This window comes from Lepisma saccharinum, chromosome 3, assembly GCF_977018435.1.
Source record: "Lepisma saccharinum chromosome 3, izLepSacc3.1, whole genome shotgun sequence".
NCBI classification, from domain to species: domain Eukaryota; kingdom Metazoa; phylum Arthropoda; class Insecta; order Zygentoma; family Lepismatidae; genus Lepisma; species Lepisma saccharinum.
In genome coordinates, this window is record NC_139231.1 from 30,595,060 (window position 1) to 30,616,320 (window position 21,261).

The 21,261-nt window shown below is 34.0% G+C and overlaps 1 protein-coding gene across 1 annotated transcript in view; it reads left to right on the top strand.

Moving 5' to 3' along the window:
* The window catches only part of Su(Tpl) (Suppressor of Triplolethal), a 203,910-nt gene extending 183,086 nt beyond the window's left edge, over positions 1-20,824 (top strand). The window contains exons 9-10 of the mRNA XM_083118390.1: positions 10,008-10,179; positions 12,457-20,824. Coding sequence (XP_082974516.1) covers positions 10,008-10,179; positions 12,457-12,612 — 328 coding nt within the window. The 3' untranslated portion in view covers positions 12,613-20,824. The remainder of the gene's footprint in view (positions 1-10,007; positions 10,180-12,456) is intronic.
* The last annotated feature ends 437 nt before the right edge of the window (positions 20,825-21,261 follow it).

The following is a 21,261-nucleotide window of genomic DNA, read 5'->3' on the forward strand; positions in this document are numbered from 1 at the left end:
GTACATAACTTATTGGATTATGAATTTCAGAGTGTGCTGGTTGAGAGATAAGCCAAAATAAACTAACCTGTATAATTTCTGATCTCTCATTTCATAGTGTCAAAAACTAAATATGGGGCATTCCACAAAAAGTGGTCCTACTCCATGTAAATATCAAAATTAATTAATCTGAAAATTATTATTGTTTTTAATTGCATTAAGGTTTAAATGCTTGTGAATGTATTTATAATTTGCATATTTCACCAACAAAAATTATTAGCATCTGTAGTCTAATGCTTCACAGACAAATGAAGTCAAATTTTGCTACATTTTAAAGCATCACACATGTAACACATTTTCATTAATGGTTTACATGCATTCAGACTATGTCATCTTACACAAGTTTATTTTTTATTTGTTAGCTACCACTGCAAAGTAATTCATAATTCCGTTCATTATGATTATTTTAATCCAATCTCGTGTCTAGAACCTTAATTTTTTTACAAGAAATGTCACACGTACAACACTGGAATGCCCCACATGCATATTTCTAGTGATCACATTCCTGAAGTAGGTTCTAGATTTTTTACTATACTGGATGACAACCTATCATGGTAATGACATAGACATTGAATGGTTCTCTGCTGCATGAAAATGAATGCAGCAATCCACACACAGGAATTCAGATTTGTGGATGCAGTTAACATTAGGTCTTCAGTCAAAGCACAAGAAACGTTGCCCGATAATGGATGGTGTATGATTTGACTGTGGTGGAGTGGTTAGCACAGCATGCTAGGATGCAAGGGGTCCTGGGTGTTCTTTATGAGTGTCCATCAATTTCATCATATGAGGGGTTCAGAGCACAAGTGGATTAACTCCATTCAAAACAGTTTTGAGAAAAAGACATGTTTAAATAAATTAATACTATGTTTAGCTGTTGGAGCCCAAACAGTGGTACCTCTGTGAGCAAGAATTTGAAACCTAGAAGATGCTTACTTCCAGCACTGAAATGTTGATAGTTCAAACTTCTAAGTTAAACATGCAACTCTATTTCCACGAAAAGTGGAGTTGCACAACTTGTGCTCTGAACCTCTAATATCATTACTCATCCTCATCTTTGCGATTAGCTAAAAGTGATAGACAAAAGTCAGGGTGGATACTCACCGGGAATTCAGCTTGAATTATTGGCTCCGGGAATTATGCATGAATTCTGCTTGAATTTTTCTCCATAGATGTGAAAAATTGCAAATTTTATTAATCCAAATCCTATTGAATTTATACATTGTAACGTATTAGGTGGGCTAGTCAAAATAAAGAAATAGGGAAGTCGTGACAGGCCGTGGGATCAAAAGGGCTACCAAAACCAAAAAACCCAATAGTTGCAAGAAACGAGGGAAAAGCTTTTGACGCGTGGTTCGCGTTGCCTCAGTCTCTTGCGAGAACCACAATTCAATAGATTAAACAAAAGGGCTCAAATTACAATCGTCGATGAAGACCACAATATGTGCTCTGGCTGAGTAGTCACATGATATAAAGTTAACAATTGATCTCAGCATTCGTGAATATCTCGAAATGAGTACACATACAATTCGCAACAATTGCCACTGTGAAATTTACTATAGGTTTGATTGTACTTTGTATACCTCTCTAATACCTAATATTTTACAATTAATCATTTGAGGAAACACAAAATATGTCACAGTGAAACATAATTTAACTGTATAACATCTATAACTATAATGAGACCAGTTCAGGTTAAATATGGAACTCCAAATTACAATTTGCGACCATTGGCCAATATTTATTATAACAACCGGAAAACGTCGTAATTGGCTGTTATTTTCCAAAAAACAAGTACAGTATAAATATTCAACAGTAATCATAAATAGCAGACGAACCAGCATCTTTTGTTTTCTTACGAATCAGCCAGCATTATTCTGGCTTTCTTAAGCTCATGTGAATAACAAACAATTCAAAATACATTGACCAACAGTGCTCCGCATCTGTCTTTTCTCAAGTATACAATTTCATAATTTTCAATAATGTAGTTCCTAACATGATTTTCGAAATGAAATAATTATTCGTGATTTTTGTGGCCTTTGTTATCAAATTACGAACACATTGTCTAATATGGTGCTTTTATATTTAGTCAAAGATGTGTGTTACATTCACAATATATTACTTCTCATCAAATCATGGAGACGATCACAATACCAAAAATGGTATGAAGATACGAATTCCGATAAACGTCGCCATTCGTTGCCTTTGCCTAATCGCGATGATGAAGATTTTAAATTTTCTAGCAAAAGTATTTTCAAACAAGGGGGGGGGGGATAATTTGAGGACTTGACTGTTTAATCGTACTATACGAACTATACTGATAGTACGGTACGAATTATTCACAAGTAAGTCACTGCTCAAGTTTCCACTTCACCAAAAAATATCAATCACATTACGTACCTCCATAAACGAAGTTTTAACTCGCAGAATCCATTCGCGGCCTCCTCTGGATTCTCAGCAATATGTACGTCCTTCTTGTTAATTTATTCCTGTCGACACCATCATTATCTTGGTACAGTTGCTCGACGTGACTTAAAGAAAAAATAGGGTCCAATGAAGTCACATCTGGAAATTGGCTTTGCGATGTCTTCACAAGTTGAACACGACAAAAGTCATCAAAAAACCGTGTTCATTTACTTCCATTTTCGAGCGTACAGACTTCCAAGGTGCATTCGATCGTTCTTCATAGTCACATGGGTCTCTTCAAAGAACGACGACCAATTCTTCGTAATGCAAAACTTTCATCGTAACCTACGGGCACGTTACGAACACTGTTCCTTTTTTAAGCAGCAATGCACAATCCCAACTACTTCATGCTTAGGGTTCTTGGCTTTGTCCAAATCGAATGGGAAGAATCAAAATTGCATGTGGACACAACTTCACCATCAGTTACTTCTCTTCGTACAACCATTTTCCTCGTAATGTTCGCTCGAAAATCCTGCTACATGAAAATTCATTCACTTCACAACACGGTTGTTAACTTCGAGACAATCGTAGAAATAGAAAAAAACTGTCTCTTGTAGAAGGAAAGGTTCTTCCACGACATGGTTCGAATAATATAACTGACACATACACGGTATTTCTACGTCACGAACAGGCAGACGAAAATACAAGCATGGGCGATTGCTTCTGTAACTTGCAGAGCTGAGTAAGTGTGTGTGTCAGCCACATCGCGTGAGCAGCAATGTAAGGTCGAGACCTCTGATGGCCGCTTGAGCAACTAAGTACTCGGACAATGGCAAGATGCTTAGCATACCGCTGAATGCGGAAAATTGTGCGATATTTCTATGCGTCGAAAATAAAGTAGGCCTAGTTGAAATTAATTATATATTCTCATGCACGTAAGAAAAATGTCACAACATATTGATAAATGCCCTGAGGCGAGATTTTCACAATTGAGTTTTTATTTTTATTGAGGAAGGAATTATTTTTATTGAGCAAGGAAAATAATGTGTGAAAAAGAAAACAGAATTTTCTCGATCTGTTAACTTTGTTCCTGTCCTTTGTAGAGCAATCTGACAGACGGAAGATTATTGCAAGATAAGATTTCTCGAATATGATTAGGTAGATTTGAGTTTGAAATTCTTACACAATTAACAAATTTTTCGCAGGTTAGAATATATACCATAACATTTGTGTGACGATGTATTTCGAGTCTGAGTATGTGAAATGGCAAATGTAAACGAAGGACCTCAAATTAAATGTTTTAAATATAATTAAATTAGAATTTTTGGATACATTGGAATCACACAGACACTTCATATTGTTACTATATTTGTGTGTGCATATCAGTGGCGCAACCACAGTGGTGCAGGGGGCATTGCCCCCCCCCCCCCCAACCTTGAATGGAAATCAATTCTAAGGAGGACAAGGGGGCAAACATTGATGGCCAAGGGCACCTGCAGAAGGTACAGAGGGGCAATTAGCCCCTTCGATTTCAAATTTTATGCAAATAAAAATACATTTCATAAAATTTTCTCGCTCGCTTCGCTCACAAATTTCTTAGTCTCGTCAAGTTCAGAGCCGTAGCTAGGGAGCTGCGGGAGTTGGCCGTGGCCACCGAACAATCTAATTGATAAAAGTTGTAAAAGAGAAAATGCCATGGTGCTTTGTGAAATTATTTGCACCCTATTAAATCAATATTGTTTTCAGTTTGCAAAAAGAATCGATTAAAAATTTTCTTGTTCGCTTCACTCGCAGTATGATTGTTTTCTGTAATGCATTGTAAAATACCAGAGAGAAATAAGACTTCTCTTAATGGATTTTGTCTTAAGTGCATGAACAATTGTTGGGAGAAGGAGCGTTCACATTTGAGAGACAATTTACATAATTGATTATGTAATGAATATAAATAATAGACCTATATGCTGTATGTATGTGTGTGTGTGTGTATATATATATATATATATTTCACAGTTTCTTTTATATATATATATATATATATATATATATATATATATATATATATATATATATTAAAGAAACTGTGAATACGTACATAATTTACTGTTGGTATCAATTTCCTTATTTTACATCACTCCATTTTGAATATGTGTAAAACATATGTTGTAAATGAAAGTTATGCATGTTATATATACAAAAGAATAATATTCGGAATGAATTTATGATGCATTTTCTGCCATTTAAAAATACAGTTTGTGTACATGTTTTCCATGATTAATTAATGTGAAATTGAACTTTTTTTTTAATGTTTAAAACCGTTTGTTCCAATACAAATGACATTATTATCATTATTATTGGTAAGTTTATCCTAGTACTTGTCCCCCTCCCCCAGACAAAAGTTCGTGGTTGCGCCTCTGGTGCATGTGTGTGGCTGTTGAGAGGCGGTAATACGCAACGTTGAAATAGAGAAAACATCTGTTTGTGGCCTTGAATTTTTTGAAAATTTGCCTTGTAAACCGGGAATTATACTTGAATTTTATCATGGTCCTAGAGTAGCCACTCTGAAAGTAAAATAAACCAAATCAATCAATCAATTATGCATTTAACATGGTTGTTTTTATGGCAAATGAGCATACCAGACAACCCCAAACTACCTAATAATTGATTGGCCCTCCCTTGGAGCAAATGACAGGAGCAATTCTCCGTGGCATGTACCCTACAAGTCTGTGGATGTGGGTTACATAGAGTGCAAACCACTCAGTCATCAACTGGTCATGAAGTTTGACGAATTTCTGTGGATATCTATTTTTCTGCTTGACCCGTTGTTCCAAGTGACCCCACAGATTCTCAATAGGATTTAGATCTGGGGACTTTGCTGGCCAAGGAAGATGGGAGAGCTCCTCTGCATGCTCGTCCTACCATGCAGTGACAGTTTTGGTTTATGCACGCAACAGTTATCATCCTGAAAAATTGGTGTGTCCACAGTTTGATTATCGGTGAGATGTTAGGTAGCTGTGCTGTTTAGATGAATAGTGACTTCAACCAAAGGACCCAATTCTGTGTATGTGAAGCACCTCCAGAACATCACCGACCCACCACCTGCTTGTACCACACCTTGTACACAATCCTAATGGAAGGCTTCATGCAGTCAGCAGTGCACTCTTGTCAGGCATCATTACTGTAGAGGCAGAAACGGGACTCATCAGATCAGATAACCGTTTCCAGTCATCTACTGTTCAGGTTTTGCGGTGTGTAGCCCATTGAAGGCATGCTTTTTGTGTGCAGTTGTGAGCAGCAGTCTCTTCCTGGGTGCACTACTCCAGGTGTCCATGGTGTGGAGTTCCCTTAGCAGTGTACGTTCTGAAATTAATACATGTGGCCCATCATTGAAGAGTTGCAGTCTCTGTTTGGGAGCACTTTCTTTGTACCACTGTTCTCACGCCGGTTTCCTGTGGACTGTGTTTCCACTGCCTATAAACACATTTCACTTGTCTGTGTGACCCACTAGCTTTCACTTTACTGTGTGACACACCAGCAAATTCTGCCACATCTTGTACACTGTGTCCTTTTAAATGCCCAAATGCAATGACCATTTTATGCCACTCAATAACGTCTTTCTTCCAACCTATCCTACCTATCCTACACATGGGAAACATGCTTGTCAGGAACCACTACTGCCACAGATACTGTGGGCCACATACCTCACAATTCGCTTATTAGCTGCAGCAAGTGCCATGCATAGTGGATACTGGTGGTGCGAACATAACCATTCCGTTTTCACCTGGAGGGGTCAATTATTTTGTCCAGTGTGCTTGTCAACTTTCATATTCAAAGGTATATTTGGTTTGAACTTTTAAAGATTTCTTCAATCCAAAGTTCAAAATTTCCTATTCAAACAGGTGATAGAAAGAGTGGCATGTTTTGCCATGGCTTGACTCCATGATGGAATGCCTATAGGCTCACTTTAATGTGCATTGCGAGTGATCTTGTGTATTTTAGAGGACATCTTGATTTACAATAAAATGTCAGTATCTTTATTTTAATGGCTTTAATTTCTTTGAATGGCACTTATTTTACCTTGTTTGTAGAAAATTTACGTATAAATCTATGCAGCTGTACTTTTGAGTGCATGATGATGTGTGTGTTGTCTCTTTCAAAGATGCATTGCAGTCTCATGATTGATTTTTGGACCCAAGTTCCTTTGTTTAATTGTGATGATGTCTTGCTAACCACTAGGGCTGAGCGGGTACCAATACTTGAATAATTCCAATTTAAGATAACAAAGGCTATATTATATATTTATATATAACAAGTTGTTATACAAATGTTAAGTGCACCAAACATGTGCACCTGATCTATGCCATTGCATTTACATAACCTTTATTGGACAGCTGATTTCAAACCAAACTACCACCACATGGCAGCAATGAACATGTCATTTCTTGAAAACTACAGATGGTAGTTCAGTTCAGTCTTCTTTTGTTCATTTCTATACTTATGAAGGAATGACAAAATTATATGTTTATTGTTAATATATTAAACAAATGCATTTTGAAAATGTTTATTTTTTCTCAAAATTGTTATGTAACTTGATTCGGTATTACCCCCCAAGCACAGATTTTTTTGCTGATTTATTTTACTCGTAATAATGAAAAGAAAATTGTTCACAACATGTTGCAATTAGGGTTCCAGTGGGAGATGTCCAGTTTTCAAATATTCTCAAGAATTATGATTTTCTAAAATTTTGCACATTTTTCCATTTTTTCCCCTTCAAACTTGAGGACGGGAATTACATGTCCTTGAATCATGTTCTTTTGTCATGCTTCCCTGCAAATTTGGTCCATCCAGTGTCAATAGAGACGGACGCCAGAAGTGATTTTCTGGAAAAAATTCTGTAAGATGGCAACACTGCTTTCCTTATACATTTTTTCTGGCCCAAGAAGTATCTGCTTATTTTCAACTCAACCTTGCTACTGATAGTGTGAATATTGAGGTGAGAAGAAATTGAGTTGCTGTAAAGCTAGAAGGAAATCGGTCAGGAAATATCTTCAAAATTTTTCAAATTATTAGCTTTTGTTTTATTATACTTTTAAACATATCCCTGTATAAATGATACCCACAGAAGTGGTAACATAAATTAATTTATTACAATAAATATCATTACACAAGGTGTTAGCGTGGCATTATCACACTTTTGTTTACATACGCAGTAGAGGTGTTACAACAATACTGTCATTACAGTCGCTTCTATATTTCTCAATTTGTAGCATCACTCATGTTACAACTAATTATTCTAAGGTGACATGTAGCCAGACTACCATGTGTCACTTGAATATTGTTTTTTTTTTGTTTGTTTGTTTTAAAAAACCCTAGGGAGGCATGGCACATTGTAGAGTCAGGAGAAAATGTCCATAATTAGGGACTTGTTTGGTCATTCCATGTCGAAGTGAACCAATGAAAAACACCTGACCATTGCCGATTTTATTCATACTTAATTGTTATGAAGTAGGCCTACCACCTGAGGTAGGAAAAATTGCAGATTTGTATCTGTTGTAGTTCTGCAGTTAGAACCAACCCTCTGTAATATGGAAAATAGCACAATTTTCGGCACATTCAATCATACAATAAAAAACTCATAAAACAAGCTAGACTTGACGTAAAAGGTTGGGATAAGAACCAAATTGTTGCTTTTGCTATGAGCTTTAATTAGATGAGTATTTTTTTTTTTCATTGCAAGGTCATTCAAACTTTTTTGAAAATAGTTTTTTTTTCAAAAACCTATATTTTGAATTTTTTTAAAAATACACATAGAAACATACATACTTCAACATCAAGTCTTAGAAGTTTTGTTATGGGATCGCAATGGGATCATAGTTTTTCATATTTAAAATATTTTAAAAAATATATTTTAAATATGAAATTTAATGTTTTAAAAATTTTTAAATATGAAATTTAATGTTTTAAAAATTTTTAAATATGAAATTTGATGTTTTAAAAATTTTAAATATTTTTTAACAAATATTTGTTAACAACTTACCCCCCTCCTCCCAAAAGCGAGACCCCAAGTTAAGCCCCTTTGCTACACACTCATTATTTCACCATTTGGGAAACAACATAGTCCCTTTACAAATGAATGGAATTTACATTGCAATATTCCCGTGTCATATGGTCTTACCTAGTGTATAGTATTTGTTTATACATGTCAAAAACTATGATCCCATTGCGATCCCATAACAAAACTTCTAAGACTTGACGTTGAAGTATGTATGTTTCTATGTGTATTTTTTTTAAAAAAAATCAAAACATAGGTTTTTGAAAAATTCTATTTTCAAAAAAAAGTTTGAATGACCTTGCAATAAAAAAAAATTGAAAAGTAGTCATGTCATATATCCAATTAAAGCTCATAGCAAAGGCAACAATTTGGTTCTTATCCGAACCTTCTACATCAATTCTAGCTTGATTTATGAGTTTTTTTTTTTGTGATTGCATGTGTGCCGAAAATTGTACTTTTTTCCATATTTCAAAGGGTTTTTTAACTGGAGAACTACAACAGATTCAAATCTGCAATTTTTCAGCTTTTACTACCTTAGGTGGTACTTCATAACAACTAAGTATGAATACAATCGGAGATGGTCACATTCAAAATTGACCAAAATTTGGTTCACTTGACATGGAATGACCCTAACCTGAAAAACCATCTTGCATTGTGTATTGGCTGTTGATTTTTACTATTACCTGGCTGGTCTGCCAAAGGAGAACATACATTTTGGAAATTTGAGGTTGTCCTCCATAGAAATGGTAATTTTCTTTTGACAGTACGTGCCATTGTCTTGCTCTGGCCTGCATCTTTATTTATATTATTATTTTAGAGTGTTACACTTTGTTGTATGTGTCCATTAAATGCTTCAAGATTGGGAGGGGTGAGAGGAACTACTCATATGTGTGTAGTTTATGGAAACCATCTAGTGTAAGCAAGAAATTCCAGTACCTTCTCAGGGTCTTCCCGATGGCACAGTGGGTGCATCATCACTTTGTAATCAAGGGGTTCTGGGTTCGATACCTGGTGGAGGCACATAGTGGTTCGGATATCCCACTTTAAACTGTAGATCCAGTCCCAATTAGCCTTACTGCGCATAAAGTGGACTTAAGACACAAAGTCAATCAATCAATCGAGTACCTTCTCTTGAAGCATCTGAACAAGGCAAGAATATGTATGTGTGAGTGTTTGTGTGTGTGTCCGTATCTGTAGGTTAGATTTCCATTCTTATATGTATTTTTTCTTTCTACTTTTTATTCCCTGTAATTTTCATATTTTGTTTTATTTTTCAATATTCCACATCCAAAAAATTTTGGATTACTGTGTACGAGTACAGAATAAGAAATGTGAAATCTTAAGTGAATTATGTTAGTAGTTATGAGTTGTTCCCCTATACTACTCCCTTTTCCATTAGTTTTAGTGTGTTGCTATGATAACCCCTTCCTTCCAAGGAAGTGTTCTGGCCATTGTGTAAGTATAGTTCCACTCTCCTGTAGCAGCCTGTTTACATTGTTTGTCTCTCTTGTAGAAGTTACACGACAATTCAAACAGCGGAGCAAAGGAGACGGTATAAAGCAGACTTCAATGCACATTATTCTGAATACCGGAATTTGCATGCTGTCGTAGAAAGGGTATCAAGGAAATTTGCTCAGTTGGAAGAAAGGTTAAGGCAAGAGGAGCAGGGTACCATTGGATGGAAGGTAACTATACCTAATTATCTCACTTCATTTATGCATACACATTATCCTGTACTTACAGTACTGAAATTGAAGGTAGAGTGAATTTTTTGCTGGCAAAAGATGTAAAAAAAAAAGATTGTTTGTAGTTATTTTTTAATGTTTTAAACTCATCTGTCAAGCTGAAGGCAGAACCCTAATTTTACATTCTTCATTTTTCTGGATTTTAAATTTTTTCTGCCCTGCCTATTATGTTCTGCATTTAAAATTTTTCCAACTTGGTCCCCTGAGAAATGTAAAATTGAGTTTTCGCTGTAGTTACGATATCATTACGTACTTAATTATACTTATTTCACATTCTAGACTATTCAGTTGAGACTGCTTTATATGTAACTCAGTTCTGTGTAATTGTATTTTATACATACATTACTGTAGGTCCTGGCAAAATATAATTTAAAAACCTGTTAATTAAATCTTATTTGTACATACTGCATTTATACGTAATTCGGTGTTATACATGCTAATTTTTGGAAAATACAGATGAAAGTATACATTTCTTGTCATTACAAAAACACATTGTGGGTTTCAAATGTGAAACATAATAGGCAGGCATAGCGGTGGTCGGTCTCGAGTTGAGAAAGACTAGCTTGGCCCCGGTGGTGTCGCAGAGAAGGCAAGGAGAGGCAGGGCACAGCATAAAATCAGAGGAGAAGGATTTGCCACATTTGTTCATAATTGCTATATGAAAGTATGCACGTTAATAGGATGCTGATAGCCTACGTTTGTCATGTTCGATAATAGAAACAGAACAGAAAGAGGAAAAGTTACAAGCTTGACCAGAAAGTAATATTTATACGGAAAGTGGACGCTAATCTACGTAAAACTAAAAATTATATAGCTGCAGATTTAGGCTACTCTTATACCACACTTTGCACAGTCATTAATAAAAGATATGGTATTTTAGACGATTTTTTTAAATTTGGTAGTAAATCAACAAAATGCAGGCGTCAACAAGAGGAAAGATTTGTAGATTTGGAAAAAGCACTTCTTACATGATTTCAGCAAGAATGTGCTGTAGCTCTACCAGTTAGTGGTGAAATGTTGAAAACAGAAGCGATGGAATAACCTGTATTATATCTTGTTCCTCAAAATCGATAGAATTACAGTATTTTACTAAAGATATGACATGGTATCTTATCTAAATCTGATTTGCAAGTAATTCTCAGTCATGTATTATTTTCTTTTCACCTTGACATACGTATAACTCAGGTTCAACTGTATATCAAGTGAATAGCATTAGGGAATAAATCATTCAGAAGTAGAATCCCAATTCTTCAGATTTCCCATGTTTTATATTTGTCTGCTCTATACGTTCATTCTCTTGTATACCCAGTAAAGCAATACGTAATGTAATGTTTCCTGAACTTATCATTATCATGGTCCCTGGAAGAGTGTAAAATTGAGTTTCCACTTAAGTGCATGTTGAGCATCAGGAGTTACGTACACTCATGTTGACAAAGTGCAGGGTGGGTCTACCAGTCTGGATATCCTGGAAAAGTCAGGAAATCTAGTAGTGCACTAAATGTAGGTTTTTGAACAAAGAAAGACATGCAAAGAATGTAAAACTTGTTGTTGACAAACTATACCGAGTATTACCAGCAGTTACAGTAAAATTTGAACTATTTTCATGTAGATATCTACTACAATAGGTTGCTATTGAAATTTACCATTTTCCTGTTTTTTTTTGTGTGTGTGTGTGTGTGTGTGTGTGTGTGTGTGTTTGGTAAGTAGTTTTTGGAAACAATATGTGTTATTAAATTGTACTATAATTATATATTATTTATGCAGCAAATTGATTTTTTTACAAAAGTTATTCTTTGTTAATCATTAGTCAATGCATGGCATGCACCACATAAAAACTCATCCCCTGATACTTGCTTCCCTCCCCCGTATCCAGCAGTCCATTACTGTTGAATTTCCCTTCTCATACGAAGTAAACATTCCAGTACTTGGTTAAGTGGGATTCGAAGTGTGCATTTAGCTGAAATATAGTTACCCTTTTCCAGACATGTACACTAATGTCGTAACGATTGGTCTGGAAAGTTTTGATTCTTGGTTTGGAAAACCTGGAAAAGTCTGGGAATTTTGTTTTTACGAACTTGTAGACACCCTGAAAGTGGAATGTTTTATAATAGTGGACAGTTGAAGTATACAGTTCCAAACTTTTGTAAAAGTTGAATGAATTCTAATAAATGAATTGATAGTTCGTGTGTACTGAGGTAGAATTTTATTATGTTATAGGAAATTAAAGACCAAATTGTTAAGGAATACAAAGACAACAAGAAGGACCTTCTGTTCCAAGAGGCCAAGAGACGCTTCCAATACTTGCATGAGAAACTGTCTCACATTAAGCGACTGGTTCTGGAATATGATTCTGCACAAACCAGTGCATACTGACCCTGTGTATCATCTGCCACCACTGTGTCCACCCCCTTCAGTCATTGCCGTGATCAATGGGGATAACACCATGCTGCCTTTCTCCAAGGACTTAGAAAAAATGTGAGGAATCTCTAGGTGTAAGTAAACATTTACCAAACTGGAAGTGTGTACAGGTGCTGATTTAAATATAATCCTTATGCAAACTTGTAAGTGAGGTAAAAACCTCATACAATGTTTTGTGTAGATTTGCCAAATAAATGGTGTGATAAAAACAATCACATGTTCAACACTTCCTATTAACTAAGCTATCTATATGTATATATTTATAGATAGGTATATTTCCCTACAGTCTGAAGGATGCTTTTTTTTTTAACAAAGAAAAACCGGCATTCCATGCAGTTAGAAGGACTTAAGTAGCTTTTGGTACAGTTAAGGCACAGTATAGTTTGGATTTAAGCTCTTGCCATGACGTGTCCTTCCACTTCCCATGTTACCTAGTACATACTGTTCGAAGTAAGCAAGGTTTTTATATGAGTTGTACTTTTCACGGGGGATGAAGACGTGCGGAATCCATCCCTAGAAAAAAAATTGTGCCGCCAATTGCTCTGCTGTGAATCACAGGGTTAGTGAGAGCTAAACAGCTCATATTCTTGTGTTGAAGATTTTGGATATTATTACTGCCCAGGCCATATATATATATATATTTTCCCTTTGTTTTTTCTGTTGCTGAAAATTAGTTGTCCTTATATCTGTGAGAGATGTTGGACTGTATGAGTGTGCATTGTGATACAATAGTGATAAATAGTTCCAGTGATTTAATAGTTGTGTATTACAAAATCTGGGTTTTATCTTATCAAATTTATGCTTCCCATATTTCTTGACCAGAATAATATTTATTCAGAAAAAAGTAACTGCTTGGACTGTTTTTCGACTAAACAATTTGCATTTGTCATTCTGGGTTTTTGATTATTTATTGAATGATAAAACTAGTTGTCAGTTATGCAAAAGAGGAGTTATAATTGGGAATGGTACAGAGTAGACCATGTCTCATCTGTTCAACACTTCCTCATTCTAAAATCTATTTATTAAGAAAAGTTGCTCCAAATACCTTTCAACTAAATATAGGTTGGTTTTCCTGGAAAAAGAATGTGTAACTGTCACGTAACATGTGAATTATTACCTTATAATGTGTATATTCCATTATAACAGCTTAGTTTTTATGGTAGAAATAGGTGGTATTCCAGTAGAAGACTGAATGTATAATAATTTTATTTTCAATATGTATAGTGATTGTTCGATTTGTGTGCTTTTGGTTATGTCAATTATTGGTAACATTGATTTAAATGAAGCCATCAGTGCAAAAAAAAAAAAATATTATAGAAAGAAGTGTAAAGATCATTCAAAAACAAAAGCAGATCCATACACAGTGTGAGGAAAGAAGGTGTATATGCATAAACTATTTGGCTGTGCACTATTGTAAAAAAAATGCAATTAGAATGGCATAACTGAAATGCCATTTTATGTGACTGTGATGTCTTTGAAGGATGCTCATTTCTACAACAGTGACAATGTGGGCTGTAGCCAAGTAAGCCATTGTCTCTATGACTCCGGCCATATCTCTCTTTTGCCTCCCCCTTCATATACCTGCGAAAGCAAGTTACACCTTAGTGATGAGTAAAAACAAGACTCTAAGATTTTATTATTGCAGTTCGGCATGCAATTGCCCACTCTAATTGAGCGAAAGATCCTTCAAGTCCCATTTGCAAATTAAGCAATAAAACAGCAAAGTAAATAGAGCATAATGTTATATCTGTTGAATTATTACTCCTTATGCATAAGTTAGTCCACTGAAGTGTACAATAGTGGACTGTGCAAGTAGTTTTACTACATAAAAGTAAAAGTGCATACAATACCACATCAGAAAGCACTAAGGTGTTCTAAACATTGAACCGGTCACAACATTACTTTTTAAAAAATGATTTTCATTGGAATAACCATACATGGGTTATAAATTGTGAAAATTTACATCATTTCAAATACTGTAGAACATTCAGAATGATTATTATGCATTCACTGCTGTCTATGTATTTTTGATAGTTTTGAGATGTCGAATCCTATATTCTATGACAGATATCTGAAGAACAGTGAATACAGTCTGTACAAAAAGTCTTGTGTATGTTCTATAAGTACAAAAAAAAAAAATACCTAATTTTTGCAGAAGTTAGAATATCAGCACAGTTTTTAAAAAAATAGAGCAATTTTCAAGAAAGAAGTTGCTGAACTGTCAAATTGCCTAATATGAATACATTACTATTTTACTACTCCTTAGACACACAAGCGTAGGGTTTCTAGTACTGTCAGTATTTTGTAGTGTGTTGTTCTTCCAGGAGTGTTTTCATTGCCGCAGGTCTGGCATGTGCAGCTTGTGGCTGATAGTGTGAAATTTTCACAGGATGAGTACGAGGAACAACTTGAATCTGTACATAATTCTTGTCAGTTAAACTTCTTCCTCTTCATGTGTATCCCCCATAATATATTTTTTAATCTATAGATAAACAAAGTTTGAAGACTGAATCATGGTAAAGCGTTAACACAGTTCACAATAATTTTACCACGTGAGCATTTTTGGCAACGTGTTCATAGATAAAAAAATATTATTTCTGATTTAAAAAATCCAATGCAAATATGGAATTACTTACTAATGTAGTGTTTGGTTCACATGGAAATCATTCTTTACAAAGTGTGATAACCATTTCCACATCTCTTAATATCCCAAAACACTTTTATGAAGTAAAATTACTTGCACTTTTTAAGAAACCAAATTTCTACCATAATATATTGAAGCATTGCTTTATCATAAGTTCATTATAATATCTACGGGACTTTATAATAAATATTTCTTTTCTTAAAAAAAGAAAAATAGAACCTAGTCAGAATAAACCTTTGCACACTGGGCATTGCAGCATGCAAATACTGTAATTTTTACAGGATTGAACTGGAATTTTGCCACTACTAAACTAATCCCAACATTTCACACATCTATAATACTGAATAAACATGGGATGGGTTACGTACCATGGTAGCAGTGATGACTGTGCTTATATATTTCTTTGGCTTCCAATCAGTTTAGCCATGGCGGAAACATTGTTGACGACTGGAAGGTGATAAAATGACTATGTCCTAATTGTTATCTTGTGTAAAGTTTCCTTATAATGTACATGCATGTGTGCACATGGACTTACTCCCACATAGGAATATGTAGAGAAACATTTGCTCAATGTAATGTATCAAAATTCATACTTATATCAAGTTTTCTTTGTGCTCGTCTCTCCCTTTTCAGTGTGAATAAGACAATTTTTTTTTTTTTTTTTTTTGGATGTGGGATACAAGGCAGAACTTCTTAGTCACTCCCCTTGCTTCCATATACCCTGCTTTCACTATATTAAAATAAATGGAAAATAGTTTTGCAATAGACATGAGCTAACTTGCTTAGGAGAAATCAGTACTTGTGTACATGAGAAGTTTTTCAGATAGTCACAGATTGGGTCACAATTTGCGGATAAGGGCTTATTAATTTTGAACAATATTAGGAAATGTGCAAACCCTTTTTACTATTTTAGAGGTGAACAACATGACAAAACACTCACTAATGCCCTACTTGGAGTATTCTCTATCTTTCTAGTGCCCCATTATCCAACACCACCAACCCAAAGGTGGCTTATATTATAATTTTGAATGTATTTAAGAATTTCCCTCTTTTTCCTCTTCAAGTGATAAGCGTCAGCTAGGTTTTGTCGTCTTCTGTTCAATAGAGATAAGTGGCCTTAAAAATGCATAAGATTCCCAGGTTCACATTTGAAGTTGTTCATTACAGCAAGATTGCCATATATGCCAAAGGTTTCAATTTATTTTTTTCTGTCTTACTCATGCCTAGCCATGGATTTTGATTGTTTGATAAGGGTAAATAGTGAAGTGGCGGATTCCTTTCAATTTTCATGATTATTAACTTACTACCATACTACATTACTTGGGTCTATATTTCTACTTGTATAGGTTAAAGAGTAATTTACATTTGCATAAAGCACCCAAATAATCCATATTGGCAGTAATTAACTTCACACTTCATACATTTCAATAATGAAACTTAATATACATTTAAGATATAACTTCCTGCCATGTAAGTTTTTAGAAAAAGTTAAATTAAAACCACAACAAATGCATAATTTTCTCAATCTCTGTACTTTATAGGTTCGTTATTTCATTAATATTTCTTTCTGTATGTTTTCCTTACATCACACTTATAATGCATATTCGTAATCAAGTACCTGGAATTGCCATGGTACATTTCTCAGTTTCAGTTTTTTAACTTGATTGAGCAGTTTCAATAAAGGGCCCAAAAATATCTACTTATGGAGATGCATGGTTACTTTCAATGATTTGCCTTGTGGGAAAAGTCATTGTGCACATGTGTATGTTCTATGGTATGTGTTATTTGAGTGACTCAGTGCATGCTTGCAGTGTGTGCGTGTGTATGTATGTCAGGCACTTTTGAAAGTATGCGTTTGCAGTTTTGTATGATTGCACTTGTTGATGAAGAGAAATGTTAAGGTATTGCAGGCAGCTGGTACAGCAAATCCCCTTCTAAAATTCCTATACTTCCTATTTTATTCTGGGCAATTTCTTTTATTATTATTATTTTTTTGTAGAAATGGCTTTACAGATGGTATTTTTGTCACATGTATGCGCCATACATTTTTAGTTTGTATAGATTATAATTTATTGTGGTTAAACAAAACAGTTCTGCTTATTAGCTACATTTTATTTAATAACTTGTGAAATTGGAAAAATTATGATTAATTTTACATATTAAATTATAAATCGAAGCTTATTAACTTACATTCAGTGCCTTGTTAGTTAGTTTTTGTATAATTGATTCAGACTGCCTTGTAAATATTTTTATGTTTTAAAGTTTTTCTTGGGTGGCTACAAGAAACAGTAAAAATGTGCATTGAAGTTGGCCACTAATGAATCTTTGTTATTGTTCTAAGTTCTTTTGGGGATTAGAATGGAAAGCATATACATTTGTATTTTGTAAAGGTTTTGTTGTTTGTATGTATGTGCATAAATGGCTAATGGTCATCTTTGTCACAATTGTTGAGAAAGTAGTGTATGTGTCATCGTTTCCCAAACTGTAATTTTTCCATAAGAGCAGTTTCAAATCCAAACAGTACAGTAAAAGTTCAGCTGATATTAATATGTATTTACTTATAATTAATTATGTCGTAATTTAGAAGTCGGATAGCTTGGAAAGTTTAGTCATTGAAACTTGACCTCCATCATAAGCATGTGAAAATTCTTGCTTTCCCTGAACAGTCAGTGAAAACTCATTATAACACCATTAAAGTGATGTTGCTAATTATTAAACTTAGTGATCCTGACCATGAGGAAAATATGTCTTGTGCACAATATATCTGCAAACTGCCCAGCAGTTGATAAAGTAAAAACTGAAACTTTTTAGATGCCTTCATTTTAATTGGCATTCCATATTTTCCATTTACCATGTTGCTAATTGGGACAAGTAAATTCCAGACGATAGATAAGAGAATTACTGTAGGAAAATAATTTGTGTTGAGTCAAAACATGTCTGCTGGTGTGACGAAGTGTCAGTTTCATACAGAGTCTTGTCCCTCTTACACCAGAGCAATTCAATTATAGAATCCACTTTTTTCCAAATTATGTAACACCTGTGCCTTCATTTTTTGTTACTGTTATCTTACAACTGCCATCAGAAACAAATGTACAGTATAGTTTCTTGATTGAATTTGCTCTTGCAAAACACTACCACTCCTAGACAAGAGCATCAAACTCTTTCAATTTTCTTAGAACGTGGTAAAATGGGTAACTGTCGTAGCATTAAAGTAAAAAAAAAAAACTGTGCAGGATAGGTATTTTCATAACATTTTGAGGTCTGTTCTTAAATGCATTTATATTTAGTAGCATGGATCACTTGAATAACTAATGAAATAGATTTTTTAAATTATTTTAAAGCATTAACATTGCATAATTATTCAAGATGTTTAAAGTATATATGTATGTGCAAGTTTTAAGAACAATTAAGTTTTCCTGACTAATGGTGGAAAACATTGTTAATAGAATCAGTACAAAATTTTGAAGTAGAATTTTGTAAGGAAGCCAAATGAATGACCGAATTATATAACTTGTTCTATCTCTTCATTAAAGAAAAAAAGCCCATCAGTACAATAAAGAAATATGTATTAATTTTTTTCCATATTTCTCATTAACAAACGCGTAACAAAAACTGTTTGGATTTTTAACTGCTCTTGCACACAACCCTGCAGCAAACTCCCAAGCATGGAAAATGCAAAAGGAAGGAACAAAAATTTTGAAAATAAAGTGGCAGTAAGTTTTATTTAAGTGACAGTTGATTGCCTCTGTTATTTTTTTTGTAGACTTAATTGGCCTGTTCAAGCTTAAAATAATACATCTTATATATCAGTTATTGCTGAAAGCTCTTTGTAATTATGATTGCACCTGGAATTTGTTCCTTATTAATTAGAAATTTGTTTGAACTAGGTCGAAAGGAAGGCAGATTGTTGTTGCAAGTATACTGTTTCAAGTAAAGCTAAGGAAATGTCCACATAGTGATAATAGTAAATGAATTTAAAATGGTCATGAATCAACATTAAATTATTTCCACAATTAAGGAAAAAAGAAAATCCATAAAAAAAATACCTATATTTGTGAGTAATGGTGGTTGGATACTAAATGTTTTCCCTTTTCTTGCCTGAAAATGTCGCTATGATGCCAAGATTTTAGATGCAAAATAAGCCATGCAAATGATTATTGTATATAGGCATGTAATATAAAACTATATATACATATATCCCCCCATCTCTCTTTTCAAAGTTTGTAAGCACAGTGTACATTTTAAGTTTAATCCAATGACAAAGATAGCTTCCCAAGTGGTTTGCGATATACAGAAGGATATTATCTTTTGCTACGATATTAGCCTAGTGTTAGTTACAGTCAACTTTCATCATCATTTAAGTAATTGGCACTAAAGTCATTGTTCAATTTCTAGGTGGTATAATAATCTTACAACAAATGTGTTTTAGTACTTAAAAAAGTGTTGTCTGTTATGAATGTAAGATTTTGTAAAAGTACAATTCTGTATAATTTTGATGCAAAAGTTACTTTTATTCATTCATAGACACTTTTGTTATGCACTATTAGTGTTAAAGTATATTGCATTTATTTATTATTTATGTTTGTCCAACTGGACTTATCAGAATTATCTCTGTGATAGTTATTCAGAAACTTATGTAGCAAAATTGTTATTTATTTTGAAAGAAGTTGCAAAGTTAACTAGCACTAGGCTAGTTTGAGCAATGAGTGATCATAATCACTCATAGTTCACATACAGTTGAAACATTGATCTACGAAGAGTAAAAATACAAGACATAGATGATCATATATATTTAAAAAACATGCATTATACATAATATTAGTAAATTTGCTCACCATCCCGTAAATATTTGTATATACCAATTGGGACCCTGTGAAGAATACAGAATAATGGTCTAATTTATTTGAATTTCATTCTCAGACAACAACATTAATAAAAAAACATTACATCAAAAAATACATTGGTGGAGGATTCATGCCAGAAAATATTGTTTATATTTGTTAGGAAGTATGTGCATATTTTTCATGTGTTCTTGTAAACTTTCTTTGATATGCCATACGTTTGTAATTAAATTTGATTTATGCATGTTAAAAAAACAAACTAGGTAGACTTCAGTGAATTGTTTATTAAAAGTTTTTGGACGTTGCTTCCAAGGTGAGACTTGTTAAGTTAAAAGAACGCAAGTGCAAGTAAGGTACTTAAAAGGTTTGATGTACGAGACTTGTTTGAAATGTAGCGGTATGTTATAATTTGAGTTAGCAGCTTGGTTGAATTTATTCTTGATGCATAGTGATTTGCACTCATTTTGACATTTACCAGATTTTTTATAAATGGCTTTGCAAGAAATAAAACAAGCGAGGCTATTAACTTGTTTTTCAAGTGCCACTTGGGAAGACCCAAATATTATGTCCATCATGCAGGGAAGGATATGCAGGTTTTTGTTGAATGTATGGGACTCTTGTTGAATGGTGTACACTTAAAAAAAATACTGAAAAATAAAATCCTATACTTACGCATGCAGCATAAAAAAATATTGTTTTCATTTTCCCTTTTTCATTATGTAACACATTTCCTATTGTGTTTTTTTTTTAATGTTGTTGACTCAAATTCCTGGAGTACAACTAGCAAACTTTATGCAAGTATCTCGCATGATGCTGTTAGGTATTGTTTTCAGCAAGAATAGAAATTTGTAATAAAATAAAATAAAAAATCTGTAGGAACTGTATTTTGTACTCTAGGTCAGCGGTTCTTGAACTTTCCTATACAGCGGACCCCCTTCAGAGATCACTCGCCCTCGCGGATCCTCAAGAATTAACTCAAAGTTTAAAGCCCGGAATTTGCATCATACATATTTATTTCTAGTGTTTCATCACTGATTTTCACCATTTAAGGAAGGAAAAATTAAATGAAAGCACACATTTTATTTTTATTTGAATTTTATTGTAAAGTTAATTGTAGCA